This window comes from Ochotona princeps, chromosome 20, assembly GCF_030435755.1.
Source record: "Ochotona princeps isolate mOchPri1 chromosome 20, mOchPri1.hap1, whole genome shotgun sequence".
NCBI classification, from domain to species: domain Eukaryota; kingdom Metazoa; phylum Chordata; class Mammalia; order Lagomorpha; family Ochotonidae; genus Ochotona; species Ochotona princeps.
This window is the reverse complement of record NC_080851.1, coordinates 33,873,503-33,893,780: the sequence shown is the minus strand read 5'-3', so window position 1 is coordinate 33,893,780 and position 20,278 is coordinate 33,873,503. Positions and strand designations below refer to the sequence as shown.

General features: G+C 44.6%; 1 protein-coding gene across 4 annotated transcripts in view; it reads right to left on the bottom strand.

The window, feature by feature from the left end:
* The window catches only part of SNX13 (sorting nexin 13), a 106,494-nt gene extending 89,566 nt beyond the window's left edge, over nt 1-16,928 (bottom strand). Inside the window, exon 1 of one of the 4 annotated variants that reach the window (XM_058678320.1) lies at nt 16,314-16,928. In XM_058678320.1, coding sequence (XP_058534303.1) covers nt 16,314-16,895 — 582 coding nt within the window. In that variant the 5' untranslated portion in view covers nt 16,896-16,928. The remainder of the gene's footprint in view (nt 1-16,313) is intronic. The other 3 variants (XM_036493665.2, XM_004582465.4, XM_058678321.1) reach the window with 3 other exon arrangements.
* Between the last annotated feature and the right edge of the window lie 3,350 nt (nt 16,929-20,278).

Below are 20,278 nucleotides of genomic sequence, written 5' to 3'. Positions count from 1 at the left end.
GACCAAATATTAGTTGCCCTAGATTATGGTCTGCAAGTGCTAGTCTTAATATCCTTTTCAGGGTTCATTTTTGTTTGAAAATTTTTATTAGAAAATAAAAAAATATTACCATTTAGTGGGACGAGCATCATGGTACACCATGTCAAGCTGTCACTTGCAAAAGTGGCACCTCCCATCCACACGGAGACCGGACAGGGCTCCTGCCACCACCTGGCCCAGCCTCAACTGTTACAGGTATTGGGGAGTGAGCCAGAAAGTGGCACCTCCCATCCACACGAAGACCAGAGAGAGCTCCTGCCACCACCTGGCCCAGCCTCAACTGCTACAGGTATTGGGGAGTGAGCCGGAAAGTGGAAAATGGATTCCCTGATCATAAGCGCTTTCCTTTACTCTTTCTGTAACTTACTTTCAAATAAACACATATATTAAAAAAAAAAAACGACAATGAATTTTAAAATTGTACTGAAACCATTTCTTTGAAAACTCTTGAATGTTGGTGCAGGTTCTGGGTCACTGTGTTCAATTCAAACAGAAACTAAAATTAAAACGTTTCTGTTTTAATTGAAAAGGAGTATTACCCAACTATATTTTCCAAAGCATGAACGAAAATATCAAAAAAGAAATTTAAAGATGACACGTCCAATACCATTTTCCTTAGATCCCCTGTCATGACAACATGTTAAAATAAAGTAAAATGCACAGGGCAATACTGTGTCTAACACTCTTAACCTAAAATCTTCCTATTAATTACTTCCCTTTATCTGGGCCACGTGACAGCACTTAATGTGCTCAAACATCAAGGTCATCCTCTATCACTGTCTCCCATGGAGAGTAAACTGCTGGGGCCTGTGTACTGACTAACCTTCCACCTCCACGCACGAGCATCTTACATGGGCTCTGGTTCATGTTCCAGCTGCTCCATTTCCCATCCAGCGCCCTGCTTACACCCGGGAAAGCAGTGGAGGATGGCCCAATGTCTTAGAACCCTACACCTATGTAGGAGACCCAGAAGTTCCTGGCTCCTGGCTTCAGATCAGCTTAGCTTTGGCTATTGTAGCCATTTGGGAAGTAAGTGAACCAGAAAATGGAAAAATCTTTACCTCTGTCTCTCCTCTCTGGAAATCTGCCTTTCCAACAAAAATAAATAAATCTTTAAAAAAAAAGAAACCATTACTTAGAAATCCATCTTAACTTCTTATAACTGAATTAGAATGAATAAATTTAGTTTATACAACAGAAAACTTCCACTTGCACAAGATCCTTCTCTAAAGCACAAAAAATGTTGATCAAAGCAATTCACTGGCGCCAAGCAAGATAGAACAGTCCCTTTCTGCGAGTGGGCGCTGGCCTAGCAGTGAGGTTATCCGCCTCCCACACCAAAGTGCCTCGGTTCCGTATGTGGCCAGGACACACCCAGGAAGCAACAGTGACGGTGCAAGTAGCTGGTTTCTCCCATCCTAAGGACATGCAGACTGTGTGTCCAGACATGGTCAACAGCAGCACTAGCTTTTGCTTGCTCTCTATCCCCCAAAGAAAAACAAGATTTTTGGACCCAGCGCAGTGGCCTCGCAGCTAAAGTCTTCACCTTGAACAAGCCAGGATCCCATGTGGGTACCGGTTCTGGTTTAGGTGGCCCTGCTTCCCATCCAGCTCCCTGCCTGTGGCCTGGGAGAGCAGTTAAAGATGACCCAAAGCTTTGGGACCCTGTACCCATGTGGGAGACATAGAGGAGGTTCCTGGTTCCTGGTTCCTGGCTTTGGGTCAGCGCAGCACCGGCCATTGCGCTCACTTGGGGAGTGAATCATCGGACGGAAGATCTTCCTCTCTATCTCGCCTCCTCTCTGTATATCTGACATTCCAATAAAAATAAATAAATCTTGAAAAGAAATTTTTGAAAGGCCATATTCAGTTACAAAAACTTTATCCCCCACTTATTTAGGGGGTATAGCAAATTTTATTTAGTCCCAATATTCCTAATTGTTAACTTGTGCTTTTCCCCATAATACACAACCAGCAGAATCAAAACACAAGTCTATCTAATCTAAATCCTCAAGGCTTAACACTGGATCCTCACCAATCTCATACCACTTCCTCCGGCCAAAGAGGTGAGTACTCTAAAACAGAACAATCATTTACTAAGCGCTCACTACTACTTAGGACTTTCATTAGCTGCTTTAAATATGTCTCATTCTCATAACTGTGATGGGTAGAGAATCATTTGTTCTATCAAGGGCTATGTGAATATATTAACATCATCTAGGGAATACACAAAGTCATCTATTAAAAATTAGCCTGCTATAGGTTTATTGGATACTGAATCACACTTCTAGCTACCCTGGCAGAGCCAGATCAAATGATTTCTAAAACCTTATGTGACCCAGAAGTCAGATATTTCACACCAATGCTCCATGATTACCTATGACCAACCAATAAAGAAATAGCTAAGTCAAGGAACTTGAATTTAGTTCAAAATCTAAGCATCTGTATTTTATACTTACTTTAGGTATTTTTTTTTTCAAAGCAGAAGGGAAAATACTGCACTCATTACCTGAATAGTTAAAAGCCATTCAGTAAAATTCAAAATTTGTAATAATCTGAAAACTCAGAAGTACTAACATGACACCAGCATCAAAAGTCATTGAAGGGCCCGGCGGCATGGCCTAGCGGCTAAAGTCCTCGCCTTGAACGCCCCGGGATCCCATATGGGCACCGGTTCTAATCCCGGCAGCTCCACTTCCCATCCAGCTCCCTGCTTGTGGCCTGGGAAAACAGTTGAGGACGGCCCAAGGATTTGGGACACTGCACCCGCGTGGGAGACCCGGAAGAGGTTCCAGGTTCCCGGCTTCGGATCGGCGCAGCACCGGCCCGTTGCGGCTCACTTGGGGAGTGAATCATGGGACGGAAGATCTTCCTTTCTGTCTCTCCTCCTCTCTGTATATCTGACTGTAATAAAATAAATAAATCTTAAAAAAAAAAGTCATTGAAAATCTCTAATAGTCTGATGAGGATATTTTAGGTATTAAGATAACTTTCAAAGTATGTTTCCGAGTTAGTATAAACCCAGATCACAAAAAATCCTGGTAATAGTAACATCAGAACAATGATACTGATCCTCTGTAAATGACAACATTTACACCAAAAATTAAGCTCAACAACTCGCATTTATTTCAAGGAGTGATGGGTCTTTTCAAACAATAAATTCAGGGTGGACATCCTGCACAGCAGCTAAGCTCCCACCCTTCATCAGAGTCCCAACGGCTCGGCCTCCGGGGTCTCTGCTCACCCCCCACCCCACCCGGTGGGAGAGGAAGACTGCTACTTGACCCAGCACTGGCCGCTGCAGACTCTGGGAGAGTGAGCCAACAAATGAGCAATCTCTCTCCATCTGTCTCTTTGCCTATAAAATAAATCTCAATAAATAAAAACTTAACCAAAAAAAAAAAAAAAACCAAAATTCAGAAAAGTCTCACAATCACACAAGGAAATACTGGGCTATACAGAATAAGAAAACATACAGACCATTCTACATTTACTGTTAATTAACAATGAAAAACACTTTAAAATCCATAAATAATGCTTCAGAAAAAGCCAAAGCTAAATTTTCCACTGTGACCATTCAAATGAGGAAGGGAAAAGTGAAAGCTGAGAAAAACCTTTAAAGAATACACACCTAAAAAAAAAAAAAAAAAAACCCTAAAATAAATAAACAACAGAAAGTAGAACTTGAAATCTGACAGGAAAGAGCTGGCATGGATTGGCTCATGCCTCGCTGGGTGGGTCACAAAGATTAGTTTTACTCCTCACCATGGTGTTGAGGATTTTCCTGCACACCCCCCCCCCAAAAAAAAAAAAATGTTCTGCACCTAAAATGTTGACATATATCTTGTTAGAGTTACAAGCCAGTCTGGATTATCCTAAAATCTGCCAAGATCAGCAAAATTTTACTTCAACACAACAACTGGCTAAATACTAAGATGAAATGGACACGAAACAGCTGAATGGTGCCTTATGGCCATTTTAAGGTATAGAGCAGCCGGTCCTGTATATGAACTAAAATTGAAATGTCAATGAGCTAATCATAGGTGGTAGCTAGGACTTGTTTTCCTTTTTTTTTTTTTTTCTTTTTAATACACTGGTTACTCAAAACCATGTCAATTCCATAACATTGCAAATTGCTGTTGATGTTATATTGGGACTCTTAATTGACTGTGATGATATTCTGCCAGCTCAAACTTCAGACCAGAAAAGGTCTCCCCAAGAAACTATTCAACCCATCTGGACAATAAGTAGCTGGACTCTATGCTTGGTATACGTTTGCAATGAAAGAATCTTGATTGAATTTGAACTGTAATACTGCATCAAGGTGGAGGAATCCACTGGGGGGAGGGGAGGGGGAGGGAGGGGAGGGGGAGGGAGGGGGGGATTCCCAGAGCCTATGAAACTGTCACATAATGCAAAATAATTAACAATAAAAAAAAAAAAAAAAGAATACACACCGCTGCTCTACAAGCATAAAGAGGAATTCAAAAGACAGAAGGGGCAGGGGGAGGGGAGGACATCAACACAGCCAGAAAGCAACAGCAACCAGAGTACCAAAGGAAAATGCAAGACCAGCACTGTGGCAGGGCAGGTAAAGCAGCTGCCTGCAATGCAAGCATCCCTGTGGGTGCTGGTTTGAATCCCAACTAATCCACTTCCAACCCAGTTCCCTTTTAAGGTGCCTGGAAAAACAGATGATGGCCCAGGTCTGTGGGCCCCTGCAACTCATGTAGACCAAGAGGAAGCTTCCAACTTCATCCTGGCCCAGTCCAGCCACTGTGGTCACTTGGGGAGAGCACCAGCAGATGAAAGGTCTCTCAATCTCTTTCTATTTCAAATAAATAAATCTCTAAGGGGATAAAAAGGAAAACAGTGGCACAGATTCACCCACAAAGTAAACTGGTTAAGAAGAAAGGAAGACCCCATTTCTCAGCTGCAGCAATTTATTGTTATTACAGGACCCCAGATAAGCAGTTATTGTGTAAAGGGACTGTAATTACTTACCTGTTTAATACCATTTAGATTTATATAAACATAAATGTGTAATAACTCAGCCCTGAGTTCTTCTGTTAACCTGCTGCACAGCTCTATTCATACCTTCTCTGTCCTGCTATCAGTCAGATAAATAATTCAACAGAATGTTATCAAAAAACATGCTCAAACCTCTTTTTTTGAAATCTTTAGATAAACATAAAGCTACTTTACATAGAAGTTTATCCCACTGAGAGGAACTCTAGTTCTTTCTGTTTTTTGTTTTTAAGATTTATTTTACTTGGGCCTGGCATGGTAGCCTAGCGGCTAAAGTTCTCGCCTTAAACACGCCGGGATCCTATACGGACGCAGGTTCCCATACACCTCCCTGCCTGCTGCCTGGGAAAGCGGTGGAGAACGCCCTAACGTCTCAGGCTGCTGTACCCACATAGGAGATCCGGAAGAAGCTCCTGTCTCCTAGCTTTGGACGTGCCTTTGCACTGTGGCCACTGGGTCCACTAGCAGGGAACTGGATCAAAAGTGGGACTCACAGGGGATGCCCACACACAGGTGGAGGATTAGCTGGCTACACCACTGTGCCAATCTAAATTCCAGTTCTTAAATCAGAAAACTGCACCAGCATTTTAAAAGCATAATACAAGAGTATATCGTAATTTCCCTTTCCTTTCACCCACAATAAAAGTTTCAGTGGTTAGAAGAAATACCTGGTAGCCAAAATTCTTATCATGCTTAATTCACACTATAGAGGCATCATCTGTCTTGATTTCTTTTTGAAGCTCCATCTAGATCTGGCTCTTATCACTCATTTTGGAAACATGATAAATCAATCAGAAGGTCACAGTAAAAGCTGGTATAGAAGGTAAAAAAGTAACTAAGTTATCTGGGTCAAAGAAGTTACTTTGACAGTTTCAAGCTTTTCAATGAAACAAAGAACACAAAAATCAACTTCATCCATTAAAATCTAAGTTTGGAAAAGAAACCATTTGCTGTTCGTACAGGAGGTAATATAACAACGCAAGTATTTACTGAGTGCTGCCACAGGAAGCACTGTACAGTACTCAGTAATCCCTCAGTCACACAACAGAAAACTCAGGCTCTGCAAGGTCAGCAACCTGGAAGCAACAAAACTCAGGCGCAGGCCCAAATAATCTGCCTCCAGTCTTCACTCACACTCACAAGCACAAGTGTGCACTCCCCATCAGAAACGTCCAATTTGTGATGACAAGGTTTATATAAAGGAGATTAACACTGAGCTCCAGTACCAAGATAGACTTCCACACACAAATGTTGCATTTGTGCCTATTTTTGAAGACTATGCCAGACATTTGTAATGAATCATAAAGCAATATAAAGCCCATTTGGTTTTTCTAAATCCTTTAAGTAACCAACACCCACCATCTGTGAAGTATATTTTTTAGTTTCTTCTTCTGTTGCTTTGTGTTGTTCCACTCTTCAGGATTTCTCCAGCCACCACCTGGCTCACGTCCTCTTATGCTCCCACTCGCACCTGAGTGAGTCTTCGCAGCAGGTGGTGGACATTACACACAGCAGCAGGGAAAGCAGAGATCGCAATCACTCGCATCACATGAAAAAGACGGTACTTATGTAAGATGTACCTGATTCTATTCATACTACCCGACACCTGACTACACACCAACTGTATTTCTCAGCTGAGAAAAACAGAGTCTATCTCAAACTCAAGAAGTAACTCAAATAACAATTGCAAAATACACTATCATGTCTTAGACAAGAAGCCTTGAATAACATACTATTGTTGTCAGACTACATTATTAAAATTTACAAAATAACTGAAAAGGAGGTGAAAATTTACTTCAAATTTACCTGTTCCACTACAATCGTGCAACTTCAATTAGTTTTCTAAGATCCAAACCTCAACTAATGGTGAACACAAAGGCCCTGCCCCCATCGTGCTGGCTTAGACTCAGAAGTCACAGCACAAAGACTGCATACCCTCGCCTGGGCCAAACCGCAGCCAGGCTAAAAATACCTGGGGATTTCGGGAGCAAAATCAATTTGGAATTAAACAAAGTAACATCCAAGGACTATTCAACGCTAAGGTCAAGAGCAAAGCAGAACTTACTTGAGTCTGCACTGACGTCACAGTGCAAAGACCCAATGAAACTGCACAAGAGATGGAAGAAGCAGGGAATGGCCTGGCTGACTCAAGGGAGTCTCCCGTCCTAACTTCAGGCGTGCATTACATACACCATTATCACAGTTTAATTTTAACAGATAAACAGACCACAATTATTTTTATTGGACTTTCCTGATACATATTACTGCTGAATGTAAAATGAAATTACAGAAGGGAAAGTATCTAAAAGCACTCTGTCCCCAACAGGGACACAGACTCATCTCATGTCTAGAGCCTGTGACAGAAGCTGCCCTCCTTGAAATGCATCCCCAAAATGTCCAACTCTGAAATCCACAAGCAGGTTTTTATTCATACTTATAAATATGCAAGGAAGCACTAAAGGTCATAAAATCTAAAACATTCACCCAAGTACCATGAAAATCACCATTACTGGACTAACATAAACAAAGCTTTAACTGTATAATGTTCAGGAATAAAATTTTCAATGATGCTTGCAAAATAATAAATATCAAGGAGTAAGAGAGACCCTAAATAAAATATAATGCCTTCTTGTATTCATAATTATGTAAAAATAGCCTAACATTTTCCATATATAGAGAAAATTAAAACAGAATTATTATTCCTAATTCTTCCTGTTTTCCTTGGTTGAATCAATCCTCAATAAAATATTCAACCACAACTTTCTTCATGACATAAAATCTTTAATGGACATATAGAGCAATCAATCCTTGAAAATGAAGATAAGAGTTCATTGGAGACAATTAAATCTTAGTAATTTTTTACTTTTATCTTAATTTTTCAAGGGAATAGCCAAAGATATCCAATCAGGCCTGAGTACCAAGCTCTGTTCTGGGATCTAGGAACAAAACTACAAATACCCCTCCAGGAGCTCAGCAGAAAAACACAGCAAGCAAACAAGCAAATAAACAATTTAAATTCATAGGAGCAAGGGGACAAGAGAATGAAACGTTATATTCACCAAAGTAATGGGATTCAGCAGTCTTTCTGTAAAATTAAATGCACCAGTCTAAGAGACAGTCTCTTCCCAAAATCAAAAACAGGGAAGGTATCTGGCACAACAGATAAGGCATCACTCAAAAGGTACCAATTCCAAGCCCGGTGCGGTGGCCTAGCAGTTAAAGTCCTACACCGCTTCAGCTAAGCTGGACTGCAGGGCCTCACGCTGTAACAGGAATACTCTGCCGACGGCACAGCGAGCTTCACCATGACTCCAGCCAGATACTCACTCCATTTCTGCCACTTTTAACATCCTAAAACAACCTAAAAGCTGTTCCGTTGTATTTAAAAAAAAAAAAAAAAGAGTTGAATAATGGATTTCAAAGAGTTACACAGAGAGAAACAGACACACACAGAGACAAATGCAGCCAAGGCGGTGGCCTACAGTCTAACCAGGAACTCAGTCAGTGTCTCCCACTTGGTTGAAGGAGTTCTTTCCCAGGCACATGAATGGGGAACAAGATGGGAGGCAGGGCAGACAGGACTCAACCAGAAGTCATGGGATGCTGGTGCTGCAGGCACAGTAACACCCACTACACTCCAGTGCCAGCCCTAGCCCCGCCTGAAGTCCCCTCTATCTCCAAATACTTATTAAAGCACTACATTATTAACATTAGATCTGACTCAAATAAAGTTAATTCCAGATTACTTTCAATTGAGGAAGCATTTGCTGGTCTGTGAAATCACTAAGAGCTTCTTTCCAAGAAAGCTATAAAGCCACTAAGACTGGCCACCAATGGGCCAAAATTAGAAACCCTTCCTTATCATAGAAGCTATTTGCTTCCCCTTCCAAAAACTCAGGTTTCCTCCCTGTCTGTTTTCAGTCAGCAGGACACAGCTTAGCAGATCCCACCTAAAGTGACCTATGACATCACCCTCCCATTTCCCTTTTTTTCTCCCTTTAAGTCTCTTTATTTCAATTAAACTTCCAATGACACAAATCACAACAATGAGTGCATCTATCAGTATAACTAAGACATGCAGACCTTTATAATCTGCAAAAAGTTTACATACAAGCCAGTGGCGATTACAGTATGAGATGAAGCTGGGCCTGGCGCAACAGCCTAGCGGCTCAATTCCTCCCCTTGCACAGGCCAGGATCCCATATGGGCGTCAGTTCTAATCCCGGCGGCCCTGTTTCACATCCAGCTCCCTGCTTGTGGCCTGGGAAAGCAGTCGAGGACGGCCCAAAGCCTTGGGACCCTGCACACACATGGGAGATCTGGGAGGGGCTCAGGGTTCCTGGCTCCTGGCTTCAGATCAGCTCAGCTCAGCTCCTGAAATTGCAACCACTTGGGGGAGTGAATCAGCAGACAGAAGATCTTCCTCTCTGTATCTCCTCCTCTCTGGATATCTGACTTTCAAATAACAATAAATCTTTAAAAAAAAAAATTCTGTAAACTTGCAGCCATTTCTACTTATATCCTACCCCCTCCCAAATTTTATCCCACGTTTCCTCAAATAAAAGCAATTTGATACATTTCGAGCTATTAATGTTACAATACTCTTAATCATAAAGTGGACCAAGGAAGAAACTGTCTTTTCTAAGAGCTACAGAAAGTAGGTCAACAACTTTGGAGCAAACTCTGGAACACTAGATTTTTGCACACTTTAATCTCCCAGCTTAGGACTCCCAAGCATATTGAGAGGAACCTTTAAATCTTTTATTATTTCAAAATGTCCAATGACAGATACATTAATCTGAACCATAGTTGTGCGTTAACCTAAATTATCACAACTTGTACCTGTGACTGTGGTGACACCAGCTAGACTAGATGACTGCTGATCATGAGATGCTCAGTAACAATCATGAATGCTGGATTAAAGTGAAAATTACTTCATAAAGTTCATTTATAAACTTACTCGAAACTTAGAATAGGAATAAAACAGAAGTCTTTCAAACACTAAGATCCTTTAATACACGCAAATTGTGTCATTAAAAAGAAATTTCAAGAAGAAACAACCCACAGAGTAGCGACGGCTATTTGCAAGCCATATATCCCATAAAGAGTTAGCAGTCCAACTGTATAAGGAACTCAAGCAATTCAACAACAAGCAAACAACCCATTCTGAAAATGGGCAAAGGTGCTTGCTCCCTGCTAATGGCCTGGGAAAGCAAAGCGGATGGCACACGAGCTTGACCCCTACACACAAGGAAGACCCAGACAAAGCTCCTGCCCGCTGCCTTGGGACCAGCCCAGCTCTGCAGGGAGTGGCCATTTGGGCTGCAGCATCTCTCCCTTTCTGCCTCTAGTCCTCTCTGTAACTCTGCCTTTCAAATAGAAATAAGCTCTCTCCACCCCGGGCCACTGCCACCTCCTGAGCAGCCTGAAGAAAAAATAAACAAACAAATAAAGTAAATCTTTTTGAAAAAATGAATAAAGAACCTGCAAAGACATTTCTAAAAAGAAATCATATATTTGGATAACAAGTATGTGAAAAACTGCTCAACATTACTAACCAATAGAAACATGCAAACTAAAAACATGAGGTATCACTTCACACCTGCTAGAACAGTTATTATCAAAAATATGTAAGTTAGGATCTGTACTGTGGCACAGCGTGCTAGGTTACTGGCTGGAATGCCAACATCTGCCATCAGAGTTCCAGCTGCTAGAGCTTCCTGCTAACACCAGGAAGGCAGCAGATGATGGTCCACGTGACTGCGTCCCTACCTTCCTCCTCCTCTGATCCCTCCCTCCCTCTTCTGTTTCTCCACTCTCCCTATTTCCCTCTCCCCCTTACATGCAACTGCCGTTCAGATAAACAAATCCTTAAACAAGCAACAACAACAAAAAATAAACGTATTAGCATTGATGTTACTATAGACTGCAGGCTCTTCAAAAATCTAAAAACAAAACTCATATGATGTAATCACACTTTTAGATACACAAGTATGACCAAAGTACTGGACTTCATTTGCCCAAAGGATAGCTGCATGCACATGGGCACTGTAACAGTGTTAACAGCAGGGGAGATACAGAATCAAGCCAAGTGTCCAGTCAGAACCTAGCATGCACGCACAATGCAATGGAGACCGGAGACCACAGTCATGAACAACACCGTACGCTTCAAAGCAGCAGAGCAAGCAAGGAGATGAACAGTTCTACACTGTATACAGATTTCAAAACGTCATACTGCACCTCACAAATGTACATAAACAGAACTGATGACTAAACACTAACAAAGATAAACACAAAAATTATTGAGAAATGGTTAATAATATTCAATTTTGTTTGCTACAAGATGCTAACAATTCCACAAATAGAGTGGCAGGTCAGACTCACTGTGGACAGTGAGGTCCTTCCTTCCCTTAGAAAACCCCTTTCCTGCTTCCTATCACCCACAGACCTAGACAGCTCTTACTCTGGTTAATGGCTTTGGCAACGTCATTCTTAATAGAGAAAAAAACAGCTGATACAATCTAAGGACTAATCCAACTGAAGCCTTTCCCCTTATATATGTATCAACCAAAGTAAGTCGTAATATTGTACTAAGCACTTATGGGCATGCTTGCACCTGTGAGAGAGAGAAAGAGAAAGAAAAAGAGAGAAAGAGAGAGAGAAAGAGAGAGAGAGAGAGCGAGAGCGAGCGAGCACACACAAGTGCACACACCTGCAAAGAGCCCTGGAAATTCAGAGATCCTTAAGGCATGCATGACAACATCTCTACACCTCAAGATTTCCTTGAGTAAACGGGGGAGGGGAGGGATGAGGTCTTCAAGCAGCTCATGGGAAAAGTATGCTAAAATGGTGAAACTGCTGTGAACCTGGATGAGCTTATCTTTTCATTCCACTGGGATGGACTTCTACAGTACTCTTATACAAAAAATTTTCTGAGTGCAGGTAAACAACTTTGCAACGTGTCGCACATTCAATTATACCACCAAAAAAGCTATGAATTCTCCAGTTAAGAAATCCTTTTTGTTTGCTTTTAGGCAAATACTCTCCACAATTCTTTGAATCACAAAGCCTTTTTCTTCTTTAACAGCTATCACCTGGCGGGCTGCTGAAGTGCCTCGGTTCACACCTTTTCCCGCCAGTTACCTTGACAATGACAATCTGCACTAAAAGTCAGCAAGCAGAGCTGGAAGAAACTGAGGACAAATGCAGTCAACCACTTGACATTTACTGAACGCCCCTCACTTACAAAATAGTAACTTCAAATAACTACAATTTCTAATTACTAATTTTAAAAGCACATGACAAAAAGCTAATACTTGCTTTTTATGCAAAAACAATCTCCAGAGTATACCACAGCATGGAAATCAATTCACATTTTCACACATCTAATGTATGACTATACCTTCAGTTCTCTGGGAAAACAAATGCTCAGAATCATAACCCTAACCGCTTGTGAAGTCTCCAGCAAGGTTGAGAGGGTGTTTAACAAAAATGCACTGATAAACATGCTAATAAGTCTAGCATTGCGGAAGTGCAATCCGTAAACTTCCCACCTTCTTAACGCTGGTCTACACAGCACACCGTCAGTGGCAGGCTTTGGGAACAGAGGTTGAAATGCCACCTCGGTCACCTGCAGTCCTTCTTGGAGGGCCTGGGCTCCAGTCCGAACACACTGATTCCACTGAAAGCAGGCCAAGGCTCAAACACTTGGGTAGCTGCCACCCATGTGAGAGACCTGGATTGAGTTCCAGCATCCTGGCTTCTGTCTGGCCTGGCCCCTGTCAACATGGGCATTGGAGCAGTGAACCGAGAGGCAATTCTTCTCAAATTCTCTTCTCTTTCTGCCTTTCAGATAAAATTAATTTTTTCTAAAGTTATCAGTTAAAAAAAAAAGAGTATTAAATAATTCTCAAGTATACAATGCCAACTTTTTTTTTTTAACCAAGAGTAGTAGAAATAGTAAGAGTAGTAAATCTTAGTCTGTGAAGACAGTTTAAAAAAAATCTTAGCAGGACATTAAAAATAACTCAACCCTGTATGGAAACACAGACACACACAAACAGAATCAAAACACAAGCACATAAAGATGAACAACAAATCTTCTAAATAATTCAACTATGTTTAAATAAAAATAACACACACTGAGAACTATGTAGCCAGGCCCATACTTTCAATTCATAGGGGCCAGGGACATGGCATGCCCTATGGGGCAGGGGGGGGGTGAAGAACTAAAGAACAGGGTCCCCAACCGCTCCACTTCCTTCCCAGCTCCTTACCTAATGGCTGGGAAAGCAGCAGATGGTCCAAGCGCATGGGCCACTGCACCCAAGTGGGGAGACCTCGGAAAAGTGGCAGGCTTCTGGCTTTCGACTGGCCTAAGTCCAACCGCTGTGACCACTGCAGGAATGAACTAACGGAAGATTTCTGTCTCTCCTTCCCCTTCCCTCTACATAACTCAAATAAAAATAAATCTTTTTAAAAAAATCAATTCATACCAATTATCACATTTCACAAGTCTCAAAGTTGAATCCACACATTGGTTTGCTCAACTGTAATTTTTCCTTTTAACTTAAAATAGCCTTTAATAAATAATGTGTTGCTTCTCATTTCAGAAAGGATTTCAATTAAAGGAATATTTTGACAAAACAAAACCTGAAGTTCCATTTAATGTTTATTACCACTGTTCTCACTGTTTACCTATGGACTTAGTATTTATTCCCAAATTGGGGGAAAGAAACCTGAAAACTAAAAATAATATAATGATACTATCAGTTACCCCCAAAAATTCAAGGATGCATTTCAAAGTGATACTTAAAACAGCGCCTAACTTTGAATAACAGAATGCCTAGGTGTGACTCCCGGCCCCACCACTAGTTAGGTGATCCCCAGCAAGCCAATCTGACTCTCAACCTGTGACCTCAGGTTTCTAACAGAGATGGCATCAACCAGCTCTAAGTGCAGACACAAACCAAGCACAAAGTACAACTCATCACGTTAGAGCACAGGGAATGCTTGCCAAACCAGGCCGAGGTAAACACAGGAAACCCTTCCTAGCACAGCTCATCATCACGTATTTTAGGATCTAACCCGTCAAATCGTCCCTCCAAACCCGCTGCTGAGCCAAGCCTCAACCACAAAGTGGCACAGGATGCCCCTCACTAACACTAATTCTTCAGTAACCTGTGAAACTTAATACCTGAAATATTGCAAAAATAGACTATTGAAAAACAATCCTTATTTAAAAGAAAATGCCAGGATAAGCAGAAAGTCTCAAGTGATGATGAGTCGTACAGTTTCCTGATAACATTCAGACAAGAAGCTAGTACTTTCTAAAATCTAACAAGAGAGTAGAAAGCTACACTGAGCGGAAATGAGGGCTGTTTCAACTCTGTCGCTGGTAACTTTGACCTTGGACAAGTCAGGATTTCAGTTTGCTCATCTATAAAAGGCCTAGTGCAGTCCAGAGGTAAGATCGCAGACCGACTTCCTGGGCCTCCCTTCCAGCGGCACTCCACAGCACTGGCTCCCAGCGGCTCCTGCAGGGAACGCTGGCCCTGAGGCACACACTGCTGGCACTGACCCAGTGCACACAATACTGCCCTGAAACAAGTCTGCATTACAGACACCCAGGCTGAGGACCAAGCCAACGCACCATCTTTCCCAGCAGGAGGCTACTCTCCCACGGAGGAAACAGACAATCTCCAACTCCAGCTAACTCAAGTTTAATCCAAAGATCACCCCATTCTGTACTGTAAGGCCCACTACCCTCACCAACATTCAGCACTGAAGGGCGAAGCAGAACTTGTGCTGCTTAGGAGCTTGCTTTCTTTCCAACCTAACCCTGTTGTTAGTGACAACAGCAATTTCTCATTCAACCATGATCTCCAAGGGACGAAACCAACTCCAGGTCTGAAACACGCACAAACCTGGGCAGTGAAAAGTGAACTTCCAATCAGTAGGAACTTGTGGCTGAGGAGCTGCAACCTTCCAGTCACTACTGACCAACCGCCGGCGCCAGGCTCGGTGCACGGGGTAAGCTAGTCAAGTTGGGGGGGGGGGGGACTCCGAGGAGTGTCCTCTACCACCCGGCCACACAGTAACCACGCACCCACAGATGTTCACCTTTCCTTTTTGGCCCACTTGGAGGAAGCAGTACTACGGCCCATCACCTGAGAAACCTGTGTCCTACTGAGTTCAGATCCCAAAGATGCTCACACCACACCCTGACCCCCGGAACCCAATCTCCAGGTCGGAACCCAATCTCCAGGTCGTCTGGTCCGCAGTTTCTCAGAGGCTGTTCTATCCCACTGGCGAGCGAGCTTGGCTCTAACCGCACAAGGCCTGCCTGACACCTGCATCACCGTGTCCACCTGAGCCCAGCACAGGGCAAGCAAAGGCAAACTCTCCACTTCTTCCCGAAGTCCGCCTTTGGCAATCGATGCACAGTCAGGCACTAGAAAAGGGGAAACGCTTGGCTTGCCATCGCTTCACTATTCCCATTTCGGGTCCAAGGGTAGGGAGAGGGGATGAAAAAAAAAATCATACTGTTCCACAGACAGCGTAAGGGGACCACAGGCGAAACCCTGGAGACAGACGGATGCTACGTTCAGGATGCTACGTTCAACTTCGTGGCTGCCACGGTTCCAAGGAGAGGTGCCGGGACGCGGGGGACGGTGACCGGAGTGACCCAGCCTTGGGGGGTAAAAGGGGACAGAAAAGGTCCTCCCACAAGTAGCAGTGGGAAGTGGGGAGGAGGCGGAAAGTCGAGCCGACCGGCCGAGCCGCCAAGCCTGGAGGATGCTGCCCGAGCCCGGGGACGGAGGAGGGCCCGGGCACCGAGGAGGGAGGGGGAGGGAGCCCTCGGGCACGGGCACAGTCGTAAGGGGGACGGGAACCCGCGGCAGGGGCGGACAGGCCAACCCTGCCAGCCTGCAGCGTGTAAGGGGACACCCCGGAGGGAGCGGCGAGTCAGGAGGACAGCGGACAGCAGGAAAGGGACCGGTGCCAGGGGGCGAACTGCGAAAGGCGAGGCGCGAGCGGCCGGAGGTGGTGGGGGACTGTGTTGACTCAGCACAGCTCCTGATTCTGGGGAAGGGAGGTGGGAAGACACACTTGTAGGATCCCCGCCGCTGCTCAGGCCCCGGGACCCCCGCGGCGGAGGCCGGAGAGACGCTGTCCTCGGACGGGCTGGCGCCGGCCCCTTCCCCATTTCACAGGTAAACACACTGGCCGCCGTCGCCGCTTACCTCTGTTAACATTATTACACCCCGGGGAAGTGAGGTCCTCCCTAGCCTCGCCTCATGGCAGCAGCCGTAGCAGCAGCGAAAACTGCCCTGGCCGCCGCCAAGAGCGGCAACTGCTCCTTCAGTCCTCTCCCGGGCGGCGGCTTTACTCGGCTTCGCTGGCTTCCCCCCGGCCCGACTGCTCGCGACGGACGCGCGGCCATCTTGGAAGAGCGACGCCCGCGTCTCCCCGCGACGTGCGCTCTCATTGGCGGGCGCCGGAGCCGCCGGCGTCTCGTGACCGTCTCCATAGCGCCGGCGTGCGGCGAGGCGCAGGCGGCCCCCGGGCCTCCCCCTGGGAGCCGGCGGGGAGGTCCCTGCGGCCCGGCGCTCGGGCCGACCTGGGGTGCAGGGGAATGTGAACAGGTCCCAGCGCCGAGGCCGTCCGGGAGGTGGCTGGGCCCGCGTGTCAGCCGCCGCCCGCCACGGCCGGGCCGGCCCGGGCAGGCACGAGAGTGGCAGAGGCCGAGGCTTGCACTTCTGGCGACCCCGCGCGTCTCGGGAACCAGGTGGCAGGTTTCCGGTACCACAGCCTCCCTCAGGCATCCTGGCTCCTCGGAGACGGAAGAAAGCGGGAGGGGGCGTCAGAGGTGGTTCGGCTTCCTTCATGGCCTGGGAAACTGCTGTCCACTCAGTCCCGTGTTTTCCTTCCAGATGTGGACAGCAACTGCCTTTTGTCCCCCAGCCAGTTCTCGGGGATCTCCTCACCGGCGGTCGCGACAAGTTGCAGATGCGATCCTAACGAGTCGGAGACCGCCGCCGGATTGCCCATTGGCCAGCGCCGGCTGGACAAGGAGGGCTTAGCTTTCTCCGGCTTTAAAAATTCAAACGGGTTTGGATTTTGGTGGTGCTGCCTCTGCGGGTCAGCTGGACTTAGTGTCTTCAGGCCATGTGTTTGTGGAGGAGAAGGGAAGAGGATCTCAGCAGGTGTCCCTGCCCCATTCCCGAGTGGGGAGAACCCGACAGTGAACCTGCTGGCCAAGTAAGTTAGGAGTCAAGCTAAGCAAGTTTAAGTTCTCGCCAAAGACATTGACAAGCGAGTTTCAAATTTGACAGGCAGGGCATTTAGTTCTCATGTCCTAAGGGGCACAAAGACATCTGGCAAAAGGACGGGGAATAGTTCCTTGCCATCCACGTGATATATTGATGCTGAATGCATTTTGTTTAATACATAACTTTTAACATTCTTAGGAGAGTAGGTGCAGGCATCACACACCTTCCAGAGTCTCTTCTGTGTCCCATCAAGGGAACCAAATGGTTCGAAAATTTAAGAGGAACTCTCGATTGGTCTCCATCTGAGTAATGGAAGCAAAGGAGTGTTCATAGTTGCTTGAATCTACATCGTAGGCATAGTTTCCACGTGGCTGCACCAGCGAACAATCTCACCTCTTGCAAGACACTACAGTATGCTGTTGGTATTGGCCGAGTAAGCCATGAGCAAGAAATAAGATAGGGAAAGGGTTGAGGGAGGAACAAACTCCTTGGCCTTGGTACTAAGGGAAATCAAGAAGAGCTTCTAGAGAAAGAGGAACTTGGAAAAATACAGAGAAGTTTCATGAATATTTCAGAAGGCAGCTAGGGAGTTAAAGCTGTAATGTAGCTGTCTGGTCATAGGATTCCACTTTTTTTTCTCTACAGGCCACACATTTTAAGTGGTAAATTCACTGTCCACGGGACCTCACGTTCACGCTGACCTGTTACTTGGGCAGGGATGTGCATACAGCATTCAGAACGTTAGTCTGCAGACCTGGAAACAAGTCCGAATCCCGAATGCTTCCCACTTTGCTTAGCCAGGGTCCTTCGTATGACCTAAAAATACTTCAGTTTCCCGGCCTCCCAGCTCATACTCCACCCCCGCCTCGGTGACCTTATTTCTACTTACTGTTCTGACTGCCCTGGCCTGTTCTTGCCCTGGGCCTTGGCGCTGTGACCTCCACCTGAAGGATCATTTGTACCACATACCTGCGTGGCTGGGAGCCTACCTGGCTGCCCAGTCTTGCCTCACCAATGATGCCCACCTCAGCCATCCCATCTCAAACATTGCCTCCTTCCCATCAGTCTCCTTTTCCTCGCTTCACTTTCCTTGACTGTAATTCCATCTTCTATCATAATTACCATTCTCTTTGTCTTCTTTCCTGGCCCTTGCGCTAGAATGTATGCTCTAGTGCATGCATGACACAAGCATTTTTCTGCCTTGTTCAGTGTTCCTTTACTACCTAAAATACTAGAATAAAGCCTGGCAGGGGAACAGAGATTCAGCCAGTGTTTCTTGTGTGAGTTATCTCCTAAAAACTTCCCAACATCCCCCACCTCCCAAAAAAATCCCCAAAAAACCTTGATATGGAAAGATTAAAATATTTTTTAAATGGACACTGTACCTGCAATTAGGGGACCATCACTTCTGCTGCTAAAATGCTGGAGAGAGGCTGGCACCATGGCGTTGTATAGGTTTAGTAGATCAAGCCTTCTCTACATTGCTAGAATCCCAAATGGGCACAGTTTGGAATACTGGCTGCTCCACTTCCAACCCAGCTCCCTACTGTTGTGCCTGGGAAAACAGCAGCAGCAGATGGCCCCTGTTCCCACGCGGGAGAACTGGAAGAAGCTCTGTGTTTCAGGGTTTGTCCATACCCAACTCTGGCCTTTGTGGCCATTTGGGGAATGAACCAGCAGATAGAAGATCTTTCTAACTCTGCCCTTCAAATAAAAATGAATAAACCTTTAAAATACTGGAGAGAAGTATATATGACCAGGTTTGAGCTACACCTCCCGTTCACCCTGCTAAGCAAATAACATCTTAGACATGAGATCTTTCTCTTTGTAACTCTACCCTTCAAATAAAAATGCATAAACTTTAAAATGCTGGAGAGAAGTATATATGACCAGGTTTGAGCTACACCTCCCATTCACCCTGCTAAGCAAATAACATCTTAAGCATGAGTCAAAGCTAATTTGCTGTCAGGGGAAGGAACAAAATGAATAAGGTATGCTGTTTCAGAGAGTTATGGAAATGAAGTTATAATGCTAGATAAGAGAGTGCTTACAAAAGCAATTAGCTTTATTTAAAAAAAAAAAAAGTACACCTAATTTGGTACAAATTGCAGTTTCTTTCCGTGTGATCTTAAAAACATCCTTTTCATAATCACTTGTTCCTGGGACAGGAAGATTGGAGATGCCGAGCTTTTTGGCTATCAATCAAATTCAAAACAAAACAAGCTATGTTAAGAAGCAAGCACGTGATAAGGGTGCCTGTGTGCCTGTTACAGGAGGTTTTACTTCTCACTAACTGTCCCATCTGTCCAGTTAACACTGGAAGGAAGGCCTGACAAGGTAAAAGGCAAAAGTCACATGTGAGATATTTGTAAACAGGCCACTGCTAGTGAATTCCAAACTTTCAGGGAAGAACCAAAATGTCCAGGTTGCCTCTTATTTAAACTTAAGCAAAAACAGTTTCTTCTATGTGCTCAGAAAAAGATTCAGAATCTTCCAGCTAATTTGAAGGACAGAATGTTACTGACATAAACCATTTTGTTAACTCCACTTTCTTTCTATTACGATGTAAGTTCAGTGAGCATCAGTCAAGCGCCAGCTGTGCGGAGTGTTCGAATGTCCAATGTATTCATTCATAAGGCCCAGTGCCAAAGCCAGCACATCGGTACCGAACAGTCCAGACAGCAGCACAGCATACAGGTTTTCTTGATACAGTTTTGGTAGGACAGTAGTAAGCAGAAAAGTACAGGACGTGTACAAGTTCTGTGAGTTCTGTCTACCAACAGCCCAGCATGCATTTCATTCACACAAGGTACTTTTTGAGGAAATACTGAACCAACTCAAGACCAACAGATCAAGGCACAGATACAATGCTAACAAAATATGCTAGTTCATAGATCTCGTTCCAACCAGGTATGGGCTCCAACAATGATACCACC